The sequence below is a fragment of the Drosophila santomea genome, chromosome X, assembly GCF_016746245.2.
Source record: "Drosophila santomea strain STO CAGO 1482 chromosome X, Prin_Dsan_1.1, whole genome shotgun sequence".
NCBI classification, from domain to species: domain Eukaryota; kingdom Metazoa; phylum Arthropoda; class Insecta; order Diptera; family Drosophilidae; genus Drosophila; species Drosophila santomea.
The window spans coordinates 9,689,576-9,709,238 of NC_053021.2; the positions used below are offsets into that span (position 1 = coordinate 9,689,576).

General features: G+C 52.1%; 1 protein-coding gene across 7 annotated transcripts; it reads left to right on the forward strand.

Annotated features, from left to right (window-relative positions):
* Positions 1–274: 274 nt before the first annotated feature.
* Positions 275–19,572, forward strand: LOC120455676 (E3 ubiquitin-protein ligase HUWE1). 7 transcript variants are annotated; one of them, XM_039642082.2, is made up of 19 exons: positions 275–399; positions 1,572–2,082; positions 2,398–2,637; positions 2,703–2,924; positions 2,983–3,254; positions 3,333–3,829; positions 4,015–9,098; positions 9,216–12,057; positions 12,122–12,595; positions 12,658–12,998; positions 13,061–14,143; positions 14,215–14,350; positions 14,418–17,009; positions 17,075–17,476; positions 17,540–17,728; positions 17,802–18,123; positions 18,187–18,352; positions 18,421–18,611; positions 18,684–19,572. In XM_039642082.2, exons 2-19 carry the CDS (start codon positions 1,804–1,806, stop codon positions 18,784–18,786), a joined length of 15,435 nt encoding a protein of 5,144 aa, XP_039498016.1. In that variant the 5' UTR covers positions 275–399; positions 1,572–1,803; the 3' UTR covers positions 18,787–19,572. The 7 variants fall into 7 exon arrangements, with proteins under 7 accessions (XP_039498016.1, XP_039498014.1, XP_039498020.1 ...); XM_039642080.2 differs by having other exon boundaries at positions 282–437; XM_039642086.2 differs by having other exon boundaries at positions 282–437; positions 9,234–12,057.
* Positions 19,573–19,663: the final 91 nt, after the last annotated feature.

Genomic DNA, 19,663 nt, shown 5'->3' on the forward strand with positions numbered 1-19,663 from the left:
TTATCAATCCTGTTCGATTTTCAAATCAAAAGGAAGGAAAATTAAAAAATATACATTATAGCGATTAAGTATTTTAACTATCGATACATTTTAATATACATTTATTCGAAAGTCACCAGGCTGCGACTTTCAACTTAGATTCGATTAAAGTTTGATTTAATGTTGGGCTTTGACAACAAAATATCAAAGTTTTTTCATTATTTTGCTAAAATATATATTAAAACCTAACCATATCGATAGCCACCGATAGGCAAGGCCGATTGCAATTGATAGTTGTCGAGGATTGCAGCGTTTGCGGTGCCTGGTCACACTATCTATGCTTGCATTTCGTCTGTGGAAATTTCATTTCACAAAACTCGAGATTGTTAAATTAAGCAAATAAGAGCGTTTAAGATCGAAGTAAGAAAAGCAGCAATATGCTGCAGTTTAATATAATTGTGAGTATCGCTAGCCGAATTTCCGAGAACGCATAAACACACGCACAGACATTAGTGCTAGCACACACTCGCACAAACAGTCACACGCACGCACACAGCCACACACTCACCCACTGCATTGTTTCTGTTCTGACTGTGGCAATTTCTTTTCGCTGCTCTCTTTTCGTCTATATTTTTTTGTTGTTGAGTTGTATTACAGTCACGGCAATTTTCTTCAACTTTTAAATACGCTATACATTCGTGTGTGAAAAAGAAGAGAGTATGTTTGCTTGAAACAGCCCCGAAACCAAGGAAAAATGCAGCAGAGAGAGTGGAGAGAGTTTTTAGTGTTGTTGTTGCTGTGGCTGCCAGTGCTGCAATAATGAAAATTCGGTGAACCAGACACGGGCATACATACGTACATTTCTCATTTTCACTTGTTTACTGTGAATTAAGCGGAAATTGGCGTAAAAAGAGTGTGTGTTTTCCCTGAAATAAAGTGCGTGTGTGTCTGTTTGTGTGTATGTGGGGAAAAGGAGTTTGCTGCAGTCTTCTGTTTTGTTGTTGTGTCAACCTTGACTTACGCATCTCCCCTCCATTTCTCTTCTTTTTCGCTCTATTTCTCCGCTCCTTTCTCTCTCTTTTCGCCTTGCACCTTTCTGCGCTTGGCGCTCATTTGACATTTTGCTCAAACATGTTGCGTTTGACATGTGTGTGTGTGTGTGTGTGTGTGTGCGCTCGTGTTTGTGAAAGAAAATAGTGCAAAACAACAAATGAATCGGAAATCCAAGTCGTACACCTCATTTCTTTATAATCCAAAACACAACAACAAAAGTCTGTTAATGCGCGCGCGCTCTGTTTGGGTTTCCTTTTGTTTTTCCCGTTCTTTGCACTGTTGCCAGTTGGAAGTTTCTGTCCAATTGGCTTGGCTCAGCTGACAAGTGCAGTTAGATTGCGAAAATACGCAAAAAGAGACCGAAAATGTTCAAAAGAACGAGCGCGATGGAGAACCCAAAAATCAGAATTGAAATTCTCAATCGAAGCGTAGCAAACGCATGTGTGTTTTTTTTTTACTTTCATTTTGTGTGTTCCGGAATTCTTGTTCTATTTTGTAGTAATCAACCATAAATGTCACTCTTCTCCATTTCATTGCAGTTTATTGAACACGCTGACGTACACGTTTAAACCACAATCCGATGCCCAATCTGTAAGCGATCGACGACCGACGCCTTTTAAGCTAGAAAACAAACATTTTATACGAATCACTAACTCAACGCCCGGCCAACGAAAGAGGAGCAAAAGGGAGAAGCAGGAGGCGGAGGAGGAGGAGCACCACCCATAGTGGTGGCCACCTGCTGCTCCAGAAGCTCCACAAACAATTGCCGAAATGAAGGTGGATACGGTGAAGCTGAAGAAGGGCTCCTCAGAGCTAACGGCCGAGTGCCGCGAGCTCATAGATGAGCTGACTAAGCGACGAACGCGGGCCGAGCTCCTTGAGTTCCTCGACACCGTCCACGTCTGGATCTATGGGAAGTGCGAGCTGTATCACTGGATCGAGATCCTCGATAGGTTTGACAAGATCCTCGAGGAGGCATCGCGCCATGTCAACGGCAACGAGTTTGTGCTGCAGTGTGACACCAACTTCCAGGAAACGGTAAGGACAACGGTTAGTTCTCATGGCGTATCCTTGAACAATTCTTCAGGTTTCCAAGGATTCATTCAGCTTAGATATCTGTATTGAATTTATGAAAAGTTGTCCTTGATGAAATGAATAGCAGAATTCCGAAAGTTCGCAAGAGAAGAACTATTTACTAAATTTGACCCAATGCAGTTCCTTTAAAACCTATTAATAAAGTGTATGTTCTTTAAAACGTTGTTAATAAATGTAATGCTCTTATTCCGAAAATGTGAAACCCAAAAGACCTTCAAGTTTTTATGATAAATACAAATACACATCTATAATGCCATTTATCATTCTCAGGATGTCACACTGCTACTGCACGTACTCAACTTTACCACACTGCTGATCGAGCACTCGTTTTCACGTCACCTGTACAACTCCATCGAACATCTGACGGTGCTGCTCTCCTCTCAGAACATGGACATTGTCCTGGCCGTCCTCAACCTGCTCTACATGTTTTCCAAGCGCAGCAATTTTATACCCCGCCTGCCGTTCGAGAAGAAGGAGCTACTGATCGTCAAACTCTTCAACATAGCCGAGGTTGGTCATGTTATTGGTTGTGGTGGCCTTTCAGTGTTTTTTATAATGAATAATATACTTTTTAGCGCTGGGGCGATCCTAATTACGGCCTGTCGCTCAAGGACTGCTGCATTGGCGAGCCAAAGCTGGAATTCCTCTACCAGCTGTGCATCGACTATGTGGACGAGCACGGTCACGCCGCCCAGCTAGAAATCCCTGACATGATGGACCTCTGCCACACGGCATCAGCTCCCGAGGTGATCAAAACGATTGCCGGACAGATCTCAAAGCCCAGTGAGGCAATCAAGGTGTGTTGCCTGAAATTCAACACTTTAAAGATATTAAACTGACCAATGTCCTCCATAGATGCGCATTGCCCATCGGGTGCGCTTGATCTCAGGCTTCAACAACTACAAACTGCGACTTCAGTTCGTCCAGGCGCGGCTACAGGCTGTCTCTATTCTGATCTACTCAAATGCCCTGCAGGACAACACGGACAAGGTGTTATATGCCGGCTTTGGCGAAGAGCTGTGCGAGCTGATTGACAAAGAGGACGTGCATCTCGTAGAGATAAGGGCGGCTGTGCTCCGTACACTCACATCGATGCTACACTTCGACCGCAATCCGAATGTGCCAAGGTAAGCGATTGACTGCGGCTAAGTTGTCTGTGTTTTATATTCCCCGATAATTGCTTTTCTTTTTTGTTTTCTGTGCAGCAGGGCCGGGTCGCGCCTGATGAAGATCGTTCACTACACAGGAGCAGAGCGGCAGGGCGGGACGCTGCCGCTGCTGGTTCGTGACTGCATCGATAATCTAACCACCCACGGACTAACCGAGCGTTACCCGCTCATCTTGGCCACCTCACTATTCTCTTTGCTGTATCACCTGGCGAGCTATGAAATGGGCGGCACTGCTCTTGTTAAAAGCGGCATGATGCAATCCCTGCTGTGTGTTATCAGCTGGCCAGGAGTCGATCTTGAGCACATCACGTTCGTGACGCGGGCAGTGCGTGTGATCGATCTGATCACCAACATCGATATCGCCCGCTTTCACCAGAACAACGGACTTAACGTGTTCATTGACCGCCTGGAGAAGGAGATAAAGAGCTGCTGCAAGGCATTGGCTGACATCGGCATCACGCTGAAGGAGTCGACACTACGCGACGATCACAAGTTGGACACCTCGCTGGACCACGTTGACGAGGATGTGGAAGGTGCGTAGTAATAAAAGCGGTTCCATTGCTTTGATTTCAATTTCTGTAATCTGACATTCAAGAAACCAACATCAACATTATTATATATCTAAGTTTACTGATCTCTCAAATTGAATTTCTTAGTAATAGACGATTCTTAGTAATTATATTGTTTTCTTCGTTGGTTATCCAACACTCCATTTTAGATGGTGCTGGAGAGAACGCATCCGTGGCCAGTGGAAGTGGATCGCCGCGTCGCGAGAACTCCAGTGACGGCGTCAGTGGTGCCGGCAACAGCGCATACAGAGCTTACCATGAGCATAGTGGTGGAGCTGGCTCAGGAGCGGGACTCCTGGACATTGGCGGAGTACGCAGCTCGGCAGGCGGGGGAGCATCAGGTACATCCGGAACGGCTGCGGGATTAATCAACAGAGATGGGAGTGCTGCTCGCCCGCCGGCTATTATGTATCCAACAAATAGCTACTACGCCCGTCCACTGGCCGAACGCAAGGCGGAGCTCTCTTCGCAGCTGCCGAGCAGCCTAGCGCCGAAGAAGCCGTCCTGCGTCACCCAGCGAGCCGCGCTTCTTAAGTCAATGCTGAACTTCCTGAAGAAGAGCATCCAGGACCATGCCCACTTTAGCAACATGCGAAACATCATGGAGACTAGTCTGACCCAATCGCTGCGCCACATCATCGCCAATGCAGAATACTACGGACCCTCGCTGTTTCTCCTGGCCACCGATGTGGTTACTGTGTACGTGTTTAACGAACCATCGCTGCTATCTTCGCTGCAGGATCTGGGCATCACCAGTGTCATGCTAAAGGCGCTGCTCCAGAAGGATGTGCCAGCAACTCGGGAGGTGTTGGGATCCCTCCCCAACGTATTTTCCGCCTTGTGCCTAAATGAGCGCGGATTGTTTGAGTTCCTTTCCTACGATCCGTTTGATAAGGTGCTGAAGGTGCTGCTTTCGCCGGACTACTTGGTGGCCATGCGACGGCGCCGCTCCTCTGATCCGCTGGGCGATACAGCAACCAACTTGGGCAATGCCATGGATGATCTGATCAAACACCATCCCTACTTGCGGGCCGATGCCACAGAGGCGATTGTCAGGCTGTTAAACGAGCTAGTTCGCCTTGGCTCTGATCCCAGCTTCATTTGCTGGCGGGCGAACAAGGAAAGCAGCGGCTCTGGCTCCGGTTCCGGGAGCCATGGCAGTGGCCATCACGTGGCTTCAACACCATCGCCCATGGTCATGGTAGCTGGCACGGGAGGATCTTCATCGGTCCTGCAGGGTGCAGCGGATACAAACGATAGCAGCGGAGATGACGACGATGATGATGACGAAATGAGCTCCGCATCACAGCAACAGCAGCAGCCCACGACACCGGGTCAAAGTGGAGGAGCAACCACACCCAGAACACAACAGGCGGGAGGGGTTGTTGGAGCTGGAGCTACAGGTGCGCCGGCAGCAGCATCGCAAGCCGTTAAGGTGGTGACCCCACCGGAGCGAGAGGCCATCCCTCTCATCGACTACATCCTCAATGTGATGAAGTTTATTGAGGCGATATTCAGCAACAGTCCTAACGGCGATCACTGTCGCGAGTTTGTTCTCCATGGGGGATTGAAGCCCATCCTGCAGCTGCTGTCGCTGCCCAATCTTCCAGTGGATTCGCCGGTGTCCACCACCTCCCAAGCGGTGGCCAATGTGTGCAAGGCCATACTCAGCCAGGCACAAGAAACCAAAGTGCTGGATGTAGCACTCAAGCAGCTGGCGGACATTGTGGCCCAGCTGAAGCCACTGATCAAGCACTTCACTTTTCCCGGCGGCAGTGTCCTGCTGGCGGAACTAGTCTGCTGCCAGCGGCTGGAGGATGGCTTTGCCAACGCCGAATATACACCAATTCTGCACAACATGAGTTTTGTGCACGGCTACGTAGTGATGCTTGTGCATCTTTGCCGAAACGCCTCCAACGACATGCGAGCCATTCTACTGAAGCGGTGGGGTGTCAATCGGGAGACCGGAGTCCAATTGCTGCAGCAGCTCGTCCAGCTGTATATCTCACTGGTGTGGGAGAGCACAATCCTGCTGAATCTTTGTTCCGATGAACCCACTCAGCATCCGGATCTTATCTGGGATGAGATCGCAGCGCAAATGTCAGCGGCAGCTGGTACTGCGGATCCCCTAACCGAGGCAGAGCTCTCGAGGAAACTGGAACGCGCTGCGGAATTCCGTACAAAGTATACACCTGAGGAGCAGTTCCGATACATTAAATCCCTGCTGGCAGCGAGCTCCCGATTGGGAAGAGCTCTTGCAGAGCTACTAGGCACATTGGTGAAACTATCGGTGGGATCACCACAAACACGGCAGCGTCGCATCAACGATCTGATCAGTAATATCAACAAAGTTCCTACACCAGAAGCGCGCGAAATAGCCCGCATCCTCAGCTCGATCCTGGTGAACGGATTTAGTCACGAGAGCATTCTGCCCAAGCCTGTGCCGAAACTAAAGCTTACCTTCCTCATTTGCTCGGTGGGATTCACGGGTCCAATGCTGTTCGACGATAAGCGTAGCGCCTTCCATTTAATGATATCGCAATTCTGCGCTGAGAACGGACTGAAGGCTTTCTTTGAGATGTTCTATTGGGCCCTGTCGCTGGATAATGTATCCCAGAAATTCGAGTTCGATCAGTGGGCTTCCATGGAGGACTTAATGCAATCCCATGAGGATGACAAACGTGATTGTCCGGAGGGCACAGGTGAGTTTCTCGATGCTTGGCTGCAGCTGCTCGAGAAGATGGTGAATCCTCGAGCCATGTTGGACTCGCCGTACACGATGAGTCCCCGTCTGAATTACCTGCCCGACTCGGTTCCATTTGAGCCGGTCTTCTACCTAATACACATCCACCAGCTAGCTATGCAAGCACTGCGCAGAATCTGGGCACGACGCCCGATTCCCAACTATGGACCGAGCATGTTTGAGACCATGATTCTCATCCTAAAGCATTTGATTAAGTCACACCAGACGCTGCTTGATCGCTATCACACTCGAATGAAGGAGATCAAGTTCGAGAACCTGTACATCCGGAGCACAGATGATGGATTGAATGCGGATCACATCAAGACGCTAACGGACATGGGCTTCATGCACTATCATGTCATCGAAGCGTTGCGGACAAATGCGTCTTTGGAGGAGGCCACCGATTACCTGCTGAACAACCCAGAGGCAAGTCCTCTATCGACGACTGGTGGTCAGTCGGGCAGCTCCGCTCCACCACCGCCGCCACCGCCATCGACTTCGACAATGGACATTGACATGGATCTACCCGCGGATGGGGAGTCGACGCAAAGCAAATCCTCCACTTCGCCCAACTCTAGCTATGACTACAAGCACCTTAAATTGATGCCGTCGCTGATCTTTGATCGCTTTTGCGACGAAGCCATCTCGAGGGCCTTCGAGTTCATGGAGGCAATACCGGATACGGTCAACAGTGCTGCGGATTTGATTGCCGTGCTGTACAGACGCCATAATCACCTCAACAAGCAGGTATTCGTCACCAACTTTGTGCGCAACATCATACAGTGGGTGGACTTCACATTGCAACTGTTCGAACCAGCCAAGACAACCGGATCGAAGGCCTCACGCCTAGAGGAATGCCTAACTGGAATGACAGCCACCAGGCTGTTTGTACGGCTCAAGACGTCGACGCTGCTGCTTGAGGAGAACTACAGTGATCTACATCGGCCGCTGGTGGAGGCAATAACCGCCCAGGACGCGATGGTGTCACTGGTTAAGCTGCTGGACTGCATGAGCCAGTGGATGTTGGAACAATCGACCGAAACGAATACCGGCCAGCAGCGTGCGACGGTGCCGCGTTGGGTGCAAAATCTGGTGGATCTAATCGATGCCATTGATAGCATCAGTCACATCCTGCAGCGCAAGGCCAACATGCGAGCAGTAAGCAGCGATGTGTGGCGCTGGTACGATGCCTCCACAGGCAAGTGGAATGCCTACTCGGAGGCCAACAACGAACTCATCCGGAATGCCTATGCGGCCGGTGAACGCTGGCTGCACATCAACATTGGACGCCAGCGGTGCACCGTGAGCCTGAACTGCATGACCCAGGTGAGCGAAGCATCTGGAACACATCGACCTGTCTGCCCGGCCCTGAAACTTAGCGAGGCCATTACCTCTCTGCACAATCCGATGGCGCCCCACAAGGTAGAGCATCTGCTTAACCGCGTTGTGCGCACTGCACCCGACGGATCAGGAACTGTGCATAACGATGAGCTGATTTCACTGCGCCAGCTTATCAACATTACCGATGGCCAGCAACAGCAGGCGGAGAATTCAGGAAATCCCAACGAGGAGGCGACAAATGAAGACGGCGCAACAGCAGCCAGTAGCGGATCACCGCCTGCCACTATGACGACGCGCAGTAAGTCGCGGCAGAAGAGCGCAGCGGCTGCTGCAGCTGCCAAGAACAAGTCTCAGTCGGGTGGTTCGCCACCCATACCCAAGCGCACACAGAAAATCATACTTAACGAGGAGCAGGTGGGCCTGAGCAAGTTCGACTGCGGGCGCATCATTGGCAGCATTGTTGACCTACTGCAGCCATCGCATCAGATGCTTAACGAGACGAAGCTTTCGCTGCTCCGTCTCTGTGCGAGACTGACGCGGAACTACGATAATGCTCAGGTGTTCATCCGGCGTGGCGGAGTGCGAATGCTGCTGCACCTCCAGCAGGCATGCAGTTTCATGGGTTTCCCTACCTATGCGAACATCATTCTGCGTCACGTTCTAGAGGCTCCGCCCGTGCTCCAGGAGGCCATGGAACGCGTGCTGGGCATGCGAGCAGCCGGGATAGTGCCTGTGGGTCATCGCGACCTTATCTACGTGCTCACCCAGGTGTCATCGGCGGTGTCGCGTAATCCGCAGATCTTCGTGGCTGCCGCAAAGGAAATGCTAAAGGGAGAGTATCTGCTGAACACGAACAGCACAACGCTGGCAGACGATGCCCGTGTCATGGTCAAGTCCAAGTTTGGCCAGCAACCGACGGCGGCAGCTGGCGGTGCCACCCCCACACCACCACCAGCGGCTAAGGATGAGCTGAAAGACGATCCTCAGGTGCAGTCATCGGTGGCCGTGCTCAAGGATCTGTTGCATGGACTGGTGCAGCCGTGTTGGCACTACGGCGGCACTGGATCATTGGATCGAGGTCAGGGCGCTGCGGAGCTACTGCAGCCGGATCAGCCGCCAGGGACGGCGCAGGGATGCCATGATGATGAGGTGAGTTACCAGCGCAAAAAAAAAGCTGTTTGTTTATTTTACTAGGTGCATATGTATATACGATATTTGACTACTTTTGGTTTTAAAATTTTCATACACTAAATGTTATTTTATTAGTTATATTTCCGATTCCAGGAAACCCCCGCACCCGTGTCCAGCAAGAAGCAATCCTCCAGCGGCGGAGGTGCTACAGCTGCTGGCCAAGCTCAGGCGACTGAAAAGTTCGAGCCATGCTGTTGCACCTGGCACATACCGACCAGCGGACACACCCATGCCAAGCCGACCATCTCGAGGGCAACTTTGCTAAAACTGCTGGCGGATTCAACCCGGGCCTACCAGTCGCTGGTGCCGCGTGTCCTCTTGTCCCATGTTTACACACCGGCGGACAGTCCCTTGATCTCCGCACCGCAACAGACGTTCCTGGGCGTTCTCCTTGATCGCTTCCTGCCCATAACCCAACGGCATCATGTGCCCGAGGTCAGCACAATGACCCGCGTACTGATATGCTCCCTATCGGATTGCTACCAGCAGCCCGGAGTCCAGGTGCATGTAGCTGAGGAGCTGCACGCCGCGGTCGCCAGAGCCCTGGCCCAGCCGGATTCGGCCGAGAAGCACACGAGACTGCAGGTCTTGATGAGCCTCTTCCCCAATCTCATCGAGTCACCAATGCTGTACGACAAGGTGCACATGCACCGCAACAATATGTACCGGGTGCTCCTACGCCAGGGCGTGATGACCTATCTGACGAAAGTGGCCCAGTACAAGGATCTGTCCAACCACAATACGCTGAGCACCCTTGCGGCCATTCTGCGCCCCATGGAGATTCTGCTGAGATTCAGCGTGTCCACCACAACGCTGGGCTCGAAGAGAATTCTCTTTGGCGGTGGCGGCCCTGGCGGAGCGAATGCATCTGGCAATGGCAACAACACCGCCGGCGGCAGCAATGGCAACGGACCAGGATCTGGCAACACCTACGGCACCATTATTAACCGGCGACTATACCCTCGTCTGGCGGCACGCACTGGTGTCAGTTCTGCTGTGGAGCGTTCCAACGCTATGGGTGGAGAGCATGTTCTGCGAGATATCATACGGAATGTACTGTCGGATCGGCGACATGCCTTCGAGTTCATCTTCAACTCGGACGATATGGCTGTGGACTCTGAGGACTCAGCTGCTCCAGGATCTGGAGTGGGTGGAAGTGGTGGCTCTGGAACGGGTAGTGTCGGAGGAGGCGTGTCGGGATCAGGATCAGGTGGCAGTACCGCAGCCGTTATCGACGTAGTCGAGGAGCGTAGCAATGGCGGAGATACCAATGATCCTCCGGCAAACGTGAGCTCTGCATCCTCTGCTGCAGGACAATCATCGGCCAGTGGAGGTCCAGTGCGTCCAGTGGTCAACTTTGATCAATTGTGGGACGATTTCCTGCAGAGCGAGGGACTGCGTCTGGCTTCACGGAGCGGCGGTGGCGCCGGATCCGGCAGTGGATCCGTTGGAGCAAGCTCAACCGGGCAGCAAAACGGAAGCAACACCACAGCCAGTTCCACCAACTCAGGAAACAATTCCGGCAGCGGAGATCCTCGCTTGCGCACCAATCCCGATGTTGATGTAGGCAGTGGCAATGGTAGCGGCAGCGGGTCCAACGCAGGTGTCGTGAATGATAATGGAATCAGCGGCGGTGGTGGAAGTGATGGTGCGTCCACCTCATCAGACACGGGAGCTCCAGGTGGAGCTCGCGATTTGAATGCCTCACTGCTGGGTGATGTCAGTACCTCCGATTCGGACTCGGATGCTTCCACAGAGAACGACGAGCGAAATGAGGAGGACGAAGATGAGGATGATGACGCTCCCGATGAGGATGTGGATGAGCACAGCGAGACAGATGTGGACGAAGAGCGACCGCGCCAGTTCATCGAGGTCTTTGATCACATCTATGAGCCGGAGTCCTCTGAAACCGCGTCCAACGATGCAGATGTGGATAACGATGATGATGATGACGAGGATGAAGACGATGTGGACGACGACGATGATGATGACGAAGACAACGACGATGAGGATCGGGAGGAGGGTCAGAGTGTCATGGATGCGGAGCTGGAGAACCAAATCGACATCGCCCTCGCCATGGTGTCCTCGAACAATCGTCCCAGACGCAGTGCAGCGGTTAATGCTTCTGGCGATGGTTCCGCCAATCGACCCAATCCCGACGATGAGGTGGATGATGAGGATGACGATGTGGATGCTGATCCCGATGGAGATCCTGACGTGGATCCAATTGGCGGACCATCGGCCGCCCAGGCGGAGGCTTATCTGTACGAGCGATTGGGCAGCGGCTTAATGCCAACACCACCGGTTGGTTTCCGTGTACGAATGAACAGCTCCATTGCCCAACCACTTGACATTGATGTGAATGGCGGAAATGCTGGTAGTGGAAGCAATGCAGGCGTGACAGGATCAGCCGGTGGCTCTGGCCGAGGATCTTCTACGGGCGGAACAACAGCTAGTATTGGAGCAATTGCCTCAGCCGCATTGCGTCCATCATCTGGTTCGTGGATGGCACCGGACTTTAACTTTATTAGAATTTCGGGCATGGATAGTTCCATGGGCAGCGGAGCAGCTGTTGCTGGCAACGCCAACGGAAATGAGGTGAACGTCTTCCTGACACCCTCCATGTCACTAGAGCGCACTGGTGGTGCATCTGGCAGCGGCCAGACCATGAGTGAGCTGCTAAACGAACAACCATCGGTGGCTGGCGGAGGTGGTGGCGGAGGATCAAACTCCGGCGGAGGTGGCGTCAGCGGGGTCGGTGCAAACGGTGGCACCCCGGGACAGCATCCGAATGCAACGCTCTGCACGAACGGAGTGCGGCGTCGATTGCTATATCTGGACCAGCAGTACTGTGTTTGCATGCCCACGCATCAGAACCCCACTGAAGAGACCCAGATGGAGACTTTCACTCAGGATGGTGAGTATTTGGGTTCCTCACCCTATCAAATAAACACCTTAATATTCTTATGCATCCATTACAGCTCTCCACTGGTGGCTAGAAGAGGCCACGCTCCTGGACATGGAAAGCCAGACGGACGCCTGTCTATATGCCGCTCATTTTCTGCTGCCGCATCTCATCAAGGAGCTGAAAACAGCGCATCAGCAGCGCAAGCAGGAGGAGGCCGCCCGCCAATTGGCCACCAATTCCACAACACCGGCGTCCGTCTCCAGTGGAACTACAACATCCTCAAGCACAACGTCATCTGCGGGCACGGCAAACCCCACAGCGACAGCATCGATTGCGTCCAGTATACTGGCGAACGCCGGTACTGCTGGCTCAGGAAGCAGCAGCATGGTAGTGCCACCAGTGGCAGCCTCTGCCACGGGCGGCACCCGCCGCAGTTCGATTCCTGTGCTGATTCCGTCAATGTTTGGTCCTAACGCGACAAGTGCAACGGCAAATAGTGCCAGCAGCGATGCCACGGCCACAACGGGCGGACCATCGAGGCTTTTTTGTGAGTACATACATATATAAAAATTAAGGCAAAAATTTACTGAAGTAATTATCTGCTTGCAGCGTCCATTGACAACAGTGGCTCCTTGGAGACGCAAACGACAACGCGAGCGCCTCGCCAACGCGGTGGATTGCGCCAGCATAGTCAGCTGCCTTTTAACATTTACGCTGAGATTGACCTAACTAACGAACAGGATAGCGAAAGCGCAACGTCCACCAGCACGACAACAGGGACATCAGCTGATGGAGCTGAATCACAGCCACAGCAGAACACCTCCTCTTCGGCGGCACAGGTGCCGGTGCTACAGCATCAGCGCCATCCACCGGTGCCACTCCTGCCGTCCAGCGGAAGACCATCGCGACCTCACTCGCGTCTCGATGAGGCAGAGCTGCTCCTGTTGCAGGTAACATTTGTGCGGTTTAAATTTGGGTACACATTCTAACGCACATTCTGTCGCCATTCCAGTTGGCCGATCGCCAGATACGCAATCGCTTGCAAGGATCCAGTGGACACACAAATTCCTCGCGGACTTCAGGCTCGGCGCTAATTAACGCTCGGCCCAATCGCGACCTACCCGCCTGTCTGCAGCGTCTTGAGCACCCGCCCGGCTCCATTTTCCACCGACCCAGTGCGAACAGAACGCCAGCTCCGACGCTTGTGTCCATGCCGACGCCAATGTCTAGTGCGGCTCTGGAGCAGCTAAATGTCACCGCTCCGGATGTTGTGGGAACAGACAGAAACTTTGCCTTGCCACCTTCCCTTGAAGTTGATGTGGATGTGCTGCCTGGCATTCTCGACATGCCGCAACAGGAAGCGCAACCAGAGGACGATCAGTTGTTGCTGCCACCACCTCCGCCGCCACCGCCCAGTGATACGACGCCATTGGTCTTAACAGAAGACGATCTGTGGCCTGGAACGGTGGTCAATGCTGGCAATAGAGAAGAGTCGTCCGTTTCAACGGTAGCCACAGACAGCACAGAGGCTGCCAACGAGTCAAACCAACAGGAACCGACACCAGAAAGCAGCGAATCTACTTCTCCGAATCCGCCGGCACCATCAGCAGAACCAACGCTATTGGAATCAGGCGCTGCAGAAGATACCTCAGCAAGTACACAACCGCCAGCATCAACAGAAGATTCCGCCTCTACTGGGGCAACGTCTGGTGGAGCGAGCGGAACAACAGCCACCATAACGGACATGAGTCCCGAGGTGCGGGCTGCTCTAGGGGATCTGGAGGTGCCCGAGGGCGTGGATCCCTCCTTCCTGGCCGCTCTGCCTAGCGAGATGCGCGAGGAGGTTATCCAAGAGCACCTGCGCATGCAGCGCATCCGTCAGCGAGCGCAGCAGAATGCCATCCAAATTGCCCATGACTCGCTGGTCGAGGTCAACCCTGAATTCCTCGCCGCCCTGCCACTAAACATACAGTCGGAGGTGCTGATGCAGCAGCGCATCGAACAGCAGCGACAGGCGGCTCAGACTGCCAATCCGGAGGATCCCGTTGACACAGCTGCTTTCTTCCAAAACCTGCCAGAGAATCTGCGTCAAGCGGTGAGTTTAGTTATCCATTTATGAATTTGGATTTTGAGCAAACTAATGCTTTATATTGGTTATAATTTTAGATTCTTACCGACATGGAGGAGTCGCAGATAGCCAGTTTGCCGCCGGAGTTGGCTGCCGAGGCGCAGTTCCTGCGTCGCGACTGGGAATCTCGCAACGGTGCCCGCATGGATGCTCATCCGCCCAGCAATGCCTTATGTATGTAATCATACTTTCTATAGTTGGTTGGCTTATGAATCCTAATGACATATTCACATTTTTACAGCCCGGTTCCAGACAACGCTCCAGAGCCTGGACGAGGCGCGCTGGCACAGCTCCATTTGGTATGATGCTAGTGGCAATGCACAGCCGCAACACCATCAGCATACTACGATTGTGCATCACCATGCACACGCACATCATGCCCCAACCATGGGCAAACCACTGGCTTTGCTGATGATGGAGGACGAGAACATTCTGCTCGATCCGGATTCATTGGCCACACTCCTGCTCTTCCTGTTCGTCGAGGACCAGAAGGTAAACAGCATGCGATTGCATCGCGTCATCCGCAACCTGTGCCACCACGAACCCACCCGGGACTGGATCATTAGCGCCCTGATTAGCATAATCCAGAAGACCAACGAGGACAACGCGAACTTCGGTGCGGGTCAGGCGGGTGGCAAGCCGGAGTGGCTGAAGCTGCGTGTGGACGCAGCCTTTGGCTATAAGAGCAACATATTCCTCATTAACCGATTGTATGAGGGCAGTGCCCGGAGCATCAGCATCAATCCGCAGGCGGCACAGATGATAGTGCGCAACTGTCTGGACCTGCTGTTCGTGCTAGCCAAGCACTATCCGTCCAGCTTTGTGCCCTATAATCGTGAGGTGAAGGCCAGGCGAATATTGAGTGCAGTATTCGGCATGCCATCGCCCACGGCTGGATCAGGAGGAGCCGCAGGATCTGGATCTGCAGCGACTGGCGGTTTGACCGGTTACGATGAAGTACCACCTGGTGGAACTTTGGACTTCCGTTCAAGATTCTGTCGCTATCAGGTGGCCAATCGGCTACGTGGCATACTCGACGATCATCCTGCCCCGAAACCCTCAGCGCCCTTGGATGAAGCTCCCTCCACATCGAAGGCGGCGGCGGCAAAGGCAGCTGCCACGGCCAAAGTGTCCACTGGTAGCCAGAATCAGCACTCGATACCGTACCAAACCAACGCCAAGAACTTCTGGGATGTTGTGCTAAACATCGATCGACAGACACAAGTGCGATTAGCCAATGTGTCCCAGTTTCCGCTAACCTCGCAGCCGGCGTGGGAATGGCAGGCGAATACCGCGGACTTCCTCTCGTTCAGCGACTCACCCTTCGGCCAGTTGCTGGAAATGCTTCCCTATAAGGTTATATGCCGATCGCCCCATCTTACCGATATGCTGGTCAAGCTGCTCGCCTCGCTCAGTACAGAGTTGCCTAAGGAGGAGGAGCAGTTGCCACTCAGCGATCAAATGCCCACACTGATACCCATTGGCCAGGTGGCGGGAGCGGCGGCGGCGGCACCAGCCGAGAATACCCAGCCCATAGCAACGGAAATTGGTGACGGAGTGGCCGCCAACATTGAGGAGCAGGCAGCTCCAGCCAGCGGTAATCCTGCCTCCGGTGATAGCAATGCGGGAGCGAAGCGAACCCAGCTGCCAACTTTAAGTGTGGCCCTGCCGGTGACGCCATCGAAACCGCGTCGCAAGATCTACTCTAAGAACTTTTCGCAGCTCCAGCTGGTCATTGAGGTGCTGACCCACCAGTGCGGCACCACCGAGGGTCTGGACAACGTAGCCAAGCTGATTGTGAATTTGACGCAGTGCTCGCAGGCATCTAATGCCATTTTCATTCAGTACTTGACCGCTGCGATATTGGGATTGGCCGAGGAGGTGCGTCAAGCGATACAGATGCTGCTCAACGAGATTCGCATGTACAACATTCACCACAGCGTGGCCGGCACCACCTCACAAGCTGCGTCCACTTCTGGGGCAGCTGCAGCAACAACTGGATACCAACCCACAGTGTCTGGAGCCAGTCTCTTGCCAAACTTGGCCGTGCACGAGGGCATAATGCAAGATCGCTTCACCGCAGAGCACGTAATCATCTCGGCACCAAAGAATGCCAAGCCCACCTGCGAGTTGCAACTGCCGTCGATGAAGAAACTTATGTCGAACTCGTCCGCCCAGCCGTACTTCCTGCGAACCTTGAAGATCTTCATGCAGGTACGCGACATGTATGAGGCGCAGAATAGTTTGTCCACTGGCGGTGGAGTCGCTGGTGCTGCCGGCGACAACGACGACGATATCATCGATATTGAGGGTGATGGAGGTGCGTCCGGCGGTAGCAGTTCGGACATGGCTCCCGGATCTGCCAGCACAATATCTCCTCCGCCACCCATGGAAACCAATCAGACCGCACAAGATGGTGATGATGACGAGGAGGACGACGATGAGGCAACAGCTTCCCCGGGAGTTGGCAATCATGCAGCGGCAAGTGCTAGCAAGTCCACCAAGCCTACTCTGAGTCAGATCCTCTGCCTGGACGTGCTGTGGCACACGCTCAGCGAGTGCCTGGTGGCGTTGGAGGAGTCCAAGGACGAGTTCGCCGTCCTGGTGCTGCAGCCGACCGTGGAGGCCTTCTTCCTCATCCACGCCTCGCATCGCAGTGTGGCCAAGAAGTCGGGTCGCGGCTCCATGCCTGGAGCTGTGGGCTCTGGACTGCGAGCAGCTGCCGGCAGTGGAATCGGAGGACTGGGAGCAGCCGCAGCGTCTGCCCAGGAGTACAGTCCCTCGATGGACGATGCCAGCAGCGCCAACACCCTCAGTTCGGCTAGTTTCGATGGTGAGTTTAGGAATAAGCAAAGCATTATTTCTTATAATCATCCTGCTACATTTATATAAAACCAGATGAGCCGCGAATGCAGGATGCATCCACAAACACGCCGCTTTCGGCGAACGCCTCCGGCAACACAGCGTTAAGCGCGCACGAGGCGCAGCTCAGGCAGGACCGTCAAAAATTCCTGCAATTCGCAGAGAAGCACCGCACCGTTCTTAACCAGATTCTACGCCAATCACCAACTCATCTCTCCGACGGGCCGTTTGCCGTACTGGTCGACCACACGCGCATCCTGGACTTTGACGTGAAGCGCAAGTACTTCCAGACGGAGCTGGAGCGGCTGGATGAGGGCATCCGGCGTGAGGAGCACACGGTTAGTGTTCGTCGCGTAACCGTTTTTGAGGACTCGTTCCGTGTCCTGTACCGCCTGGGGCCGGAGGAGTGGAAGAACCGCTTCTACATCGTATTTGAGGGTATGTTTTGGAGCAATACAAACGAATTACTAGTGATTTTCATATTTTTAAACTTCCTTACAGATGAGGAAGGCCAGGACGCTGGCGGCCTGTTGCGCGAGTGGTATGTGATCATATCCCGCGAGATCTTTAATCCGATGTATGCCTTGTTCTGCGTATCGCCGGGCGATCGCGTCACCTACATGATAAATCCCTCCAGCCATGCAAACCCCAATCACTTGAGCTACTTCAAGTTTGTCGGCCGCGTAATCGGTAAGTCGACTGTTATTTTCGAATACTCGCCCTAGATGAACCGTTCTATAACCCTTTTGATGTACTTTAATAGCCAAGGCTGTGCACGACAACAAATTGCTGGAGTGCTACTTCACTAGATCGTTTTACAAGCACATCCTGGGCAAACAGGTGAAGCACACGGACATGGAGTCGCAGGACTACGAGTTCTACAAGGGCCTCGATTATCTCATGAAGAACGACATCTCCACTCTGGGCTACGAGCTGACCTTCTCCACCGAGGTGCAGGAGTTCGGCGTCACCCAGATCCGGGATCTCAAGCCAAACGGACGCGACACCGCCGTGACCGAAGAAAACAAGTTTGAGTATGTGCAGCTAGTGTGCCAGCTTAAGATGAGCGGTTCCATCCGACAGCAGTAAGTATATATATAAATATTATCCATACTATGGGTTCTAAATCGTGATCCCCTCCGCAACAGACTGGACGCATTCCTTGAAGGCTTCTACGACATTATTCCAAAGCATTTAATTTCGATATTCAACGAACAAGAACTGGAACTTCTCATATCCGGCCTGCCGGATATTGACATTGAAGATCTAAAGGCGAACACCGAGTACCACAAGTACACCTCTAAATCGGCCCAGGTGAGACCTTGATTGTGAAATTTCCTTCTTCTATCCCGCTCTAAACCATGTCTTCCCACATGCATTAGATTCAATGGTTCTGGCGTGCACTGCGCAGCTTTGACCAAGCGGACCGCGCCAAGTTCCTGCAATTCGTCACTGGCACATCGAAGGTGCCGCTGCAGGGCTTCGGCTCACTGGAGGGCATGAACGGGATTCAAAAGTTCCAAATCCATCGGGACGATCGATCCACTGATCGTTTGCCCTGTGCACATACCTGGTGAGTAGGAATTCTCAAGTTAAAGGAAACCTTGAAACAAACCGTATTAACTTAATCCTTGCTCGATTGCAGCTTCAACCAACTGGATCTGCCCATGTACAAGTCATACGACAAACTGCGGAGCTGCCTGCTGAAGGCTATTCACGAGTGCTCTGAGGGCTTTGGCTTCGCCTAAGATGGGACAACTGTGTCGGCGGGGCCAACCAGCCAGCAAAGCAACCAGGATCCAACCAACCATGGACGCAACACTATTCCTACAACGCCCTCAAATGCACGGGCGCAACGACGAGAAATGCATAATTGATTTGAATAGAACAGAACAGCCACAGCAAATTTGCGATAGCGGCAACAGAAACTGCATACATACACAGTACATATAGTTATATAGTATATATAAAAATGTTGAATTAATTATTAATTTTCGCGCCTATATATATACAATATATATTTTCTTAAATTTTCAAAAGAAAACGGAAAAATCTAAGGAAACCTAACGAAAAACAAAAAAAAAAGGAGAAAACTGATACACACGCGAAACAGCATATTCGAAAATTCTCTGCGTAACTCATTTTATAGTTATTGTTTTGAAATCTATCTCTGTCGTTTTGCACATTTTTAAAAAAAGAAAAGGAATTATATTAAAGAGTACACACAATTTGGCATATTTTCATTTACCCAAACGCGAAACCGAATAGCAAAGGATTAATAGTAGTATATAGATCGCAAATGCACATAAACAGATTACACACTTTGGTTTCTTGTTTACTTAAGTGAATGTACCGAAGATAATGGGAAGCAACAAAAAATAATTAAATGGATTAAAGTATTTTGATGTAAGAGATAAGTCCTTATGTTATGCATTTTACGTTTACCTTTGGAATAATGAGCCGCAGATGTAACTTAAAGAATGTGGAATAAAGTAAGAGTAAGCTCATTTATCATAATAAATTTTCAGAAATCACTTCAGGTGCTCATCATTGATAAAAGTGGCTGGAAAGGATGGGTACCCCAACTTAATAACTACGTATATAAGGATTGAAAGTCGATCCTTT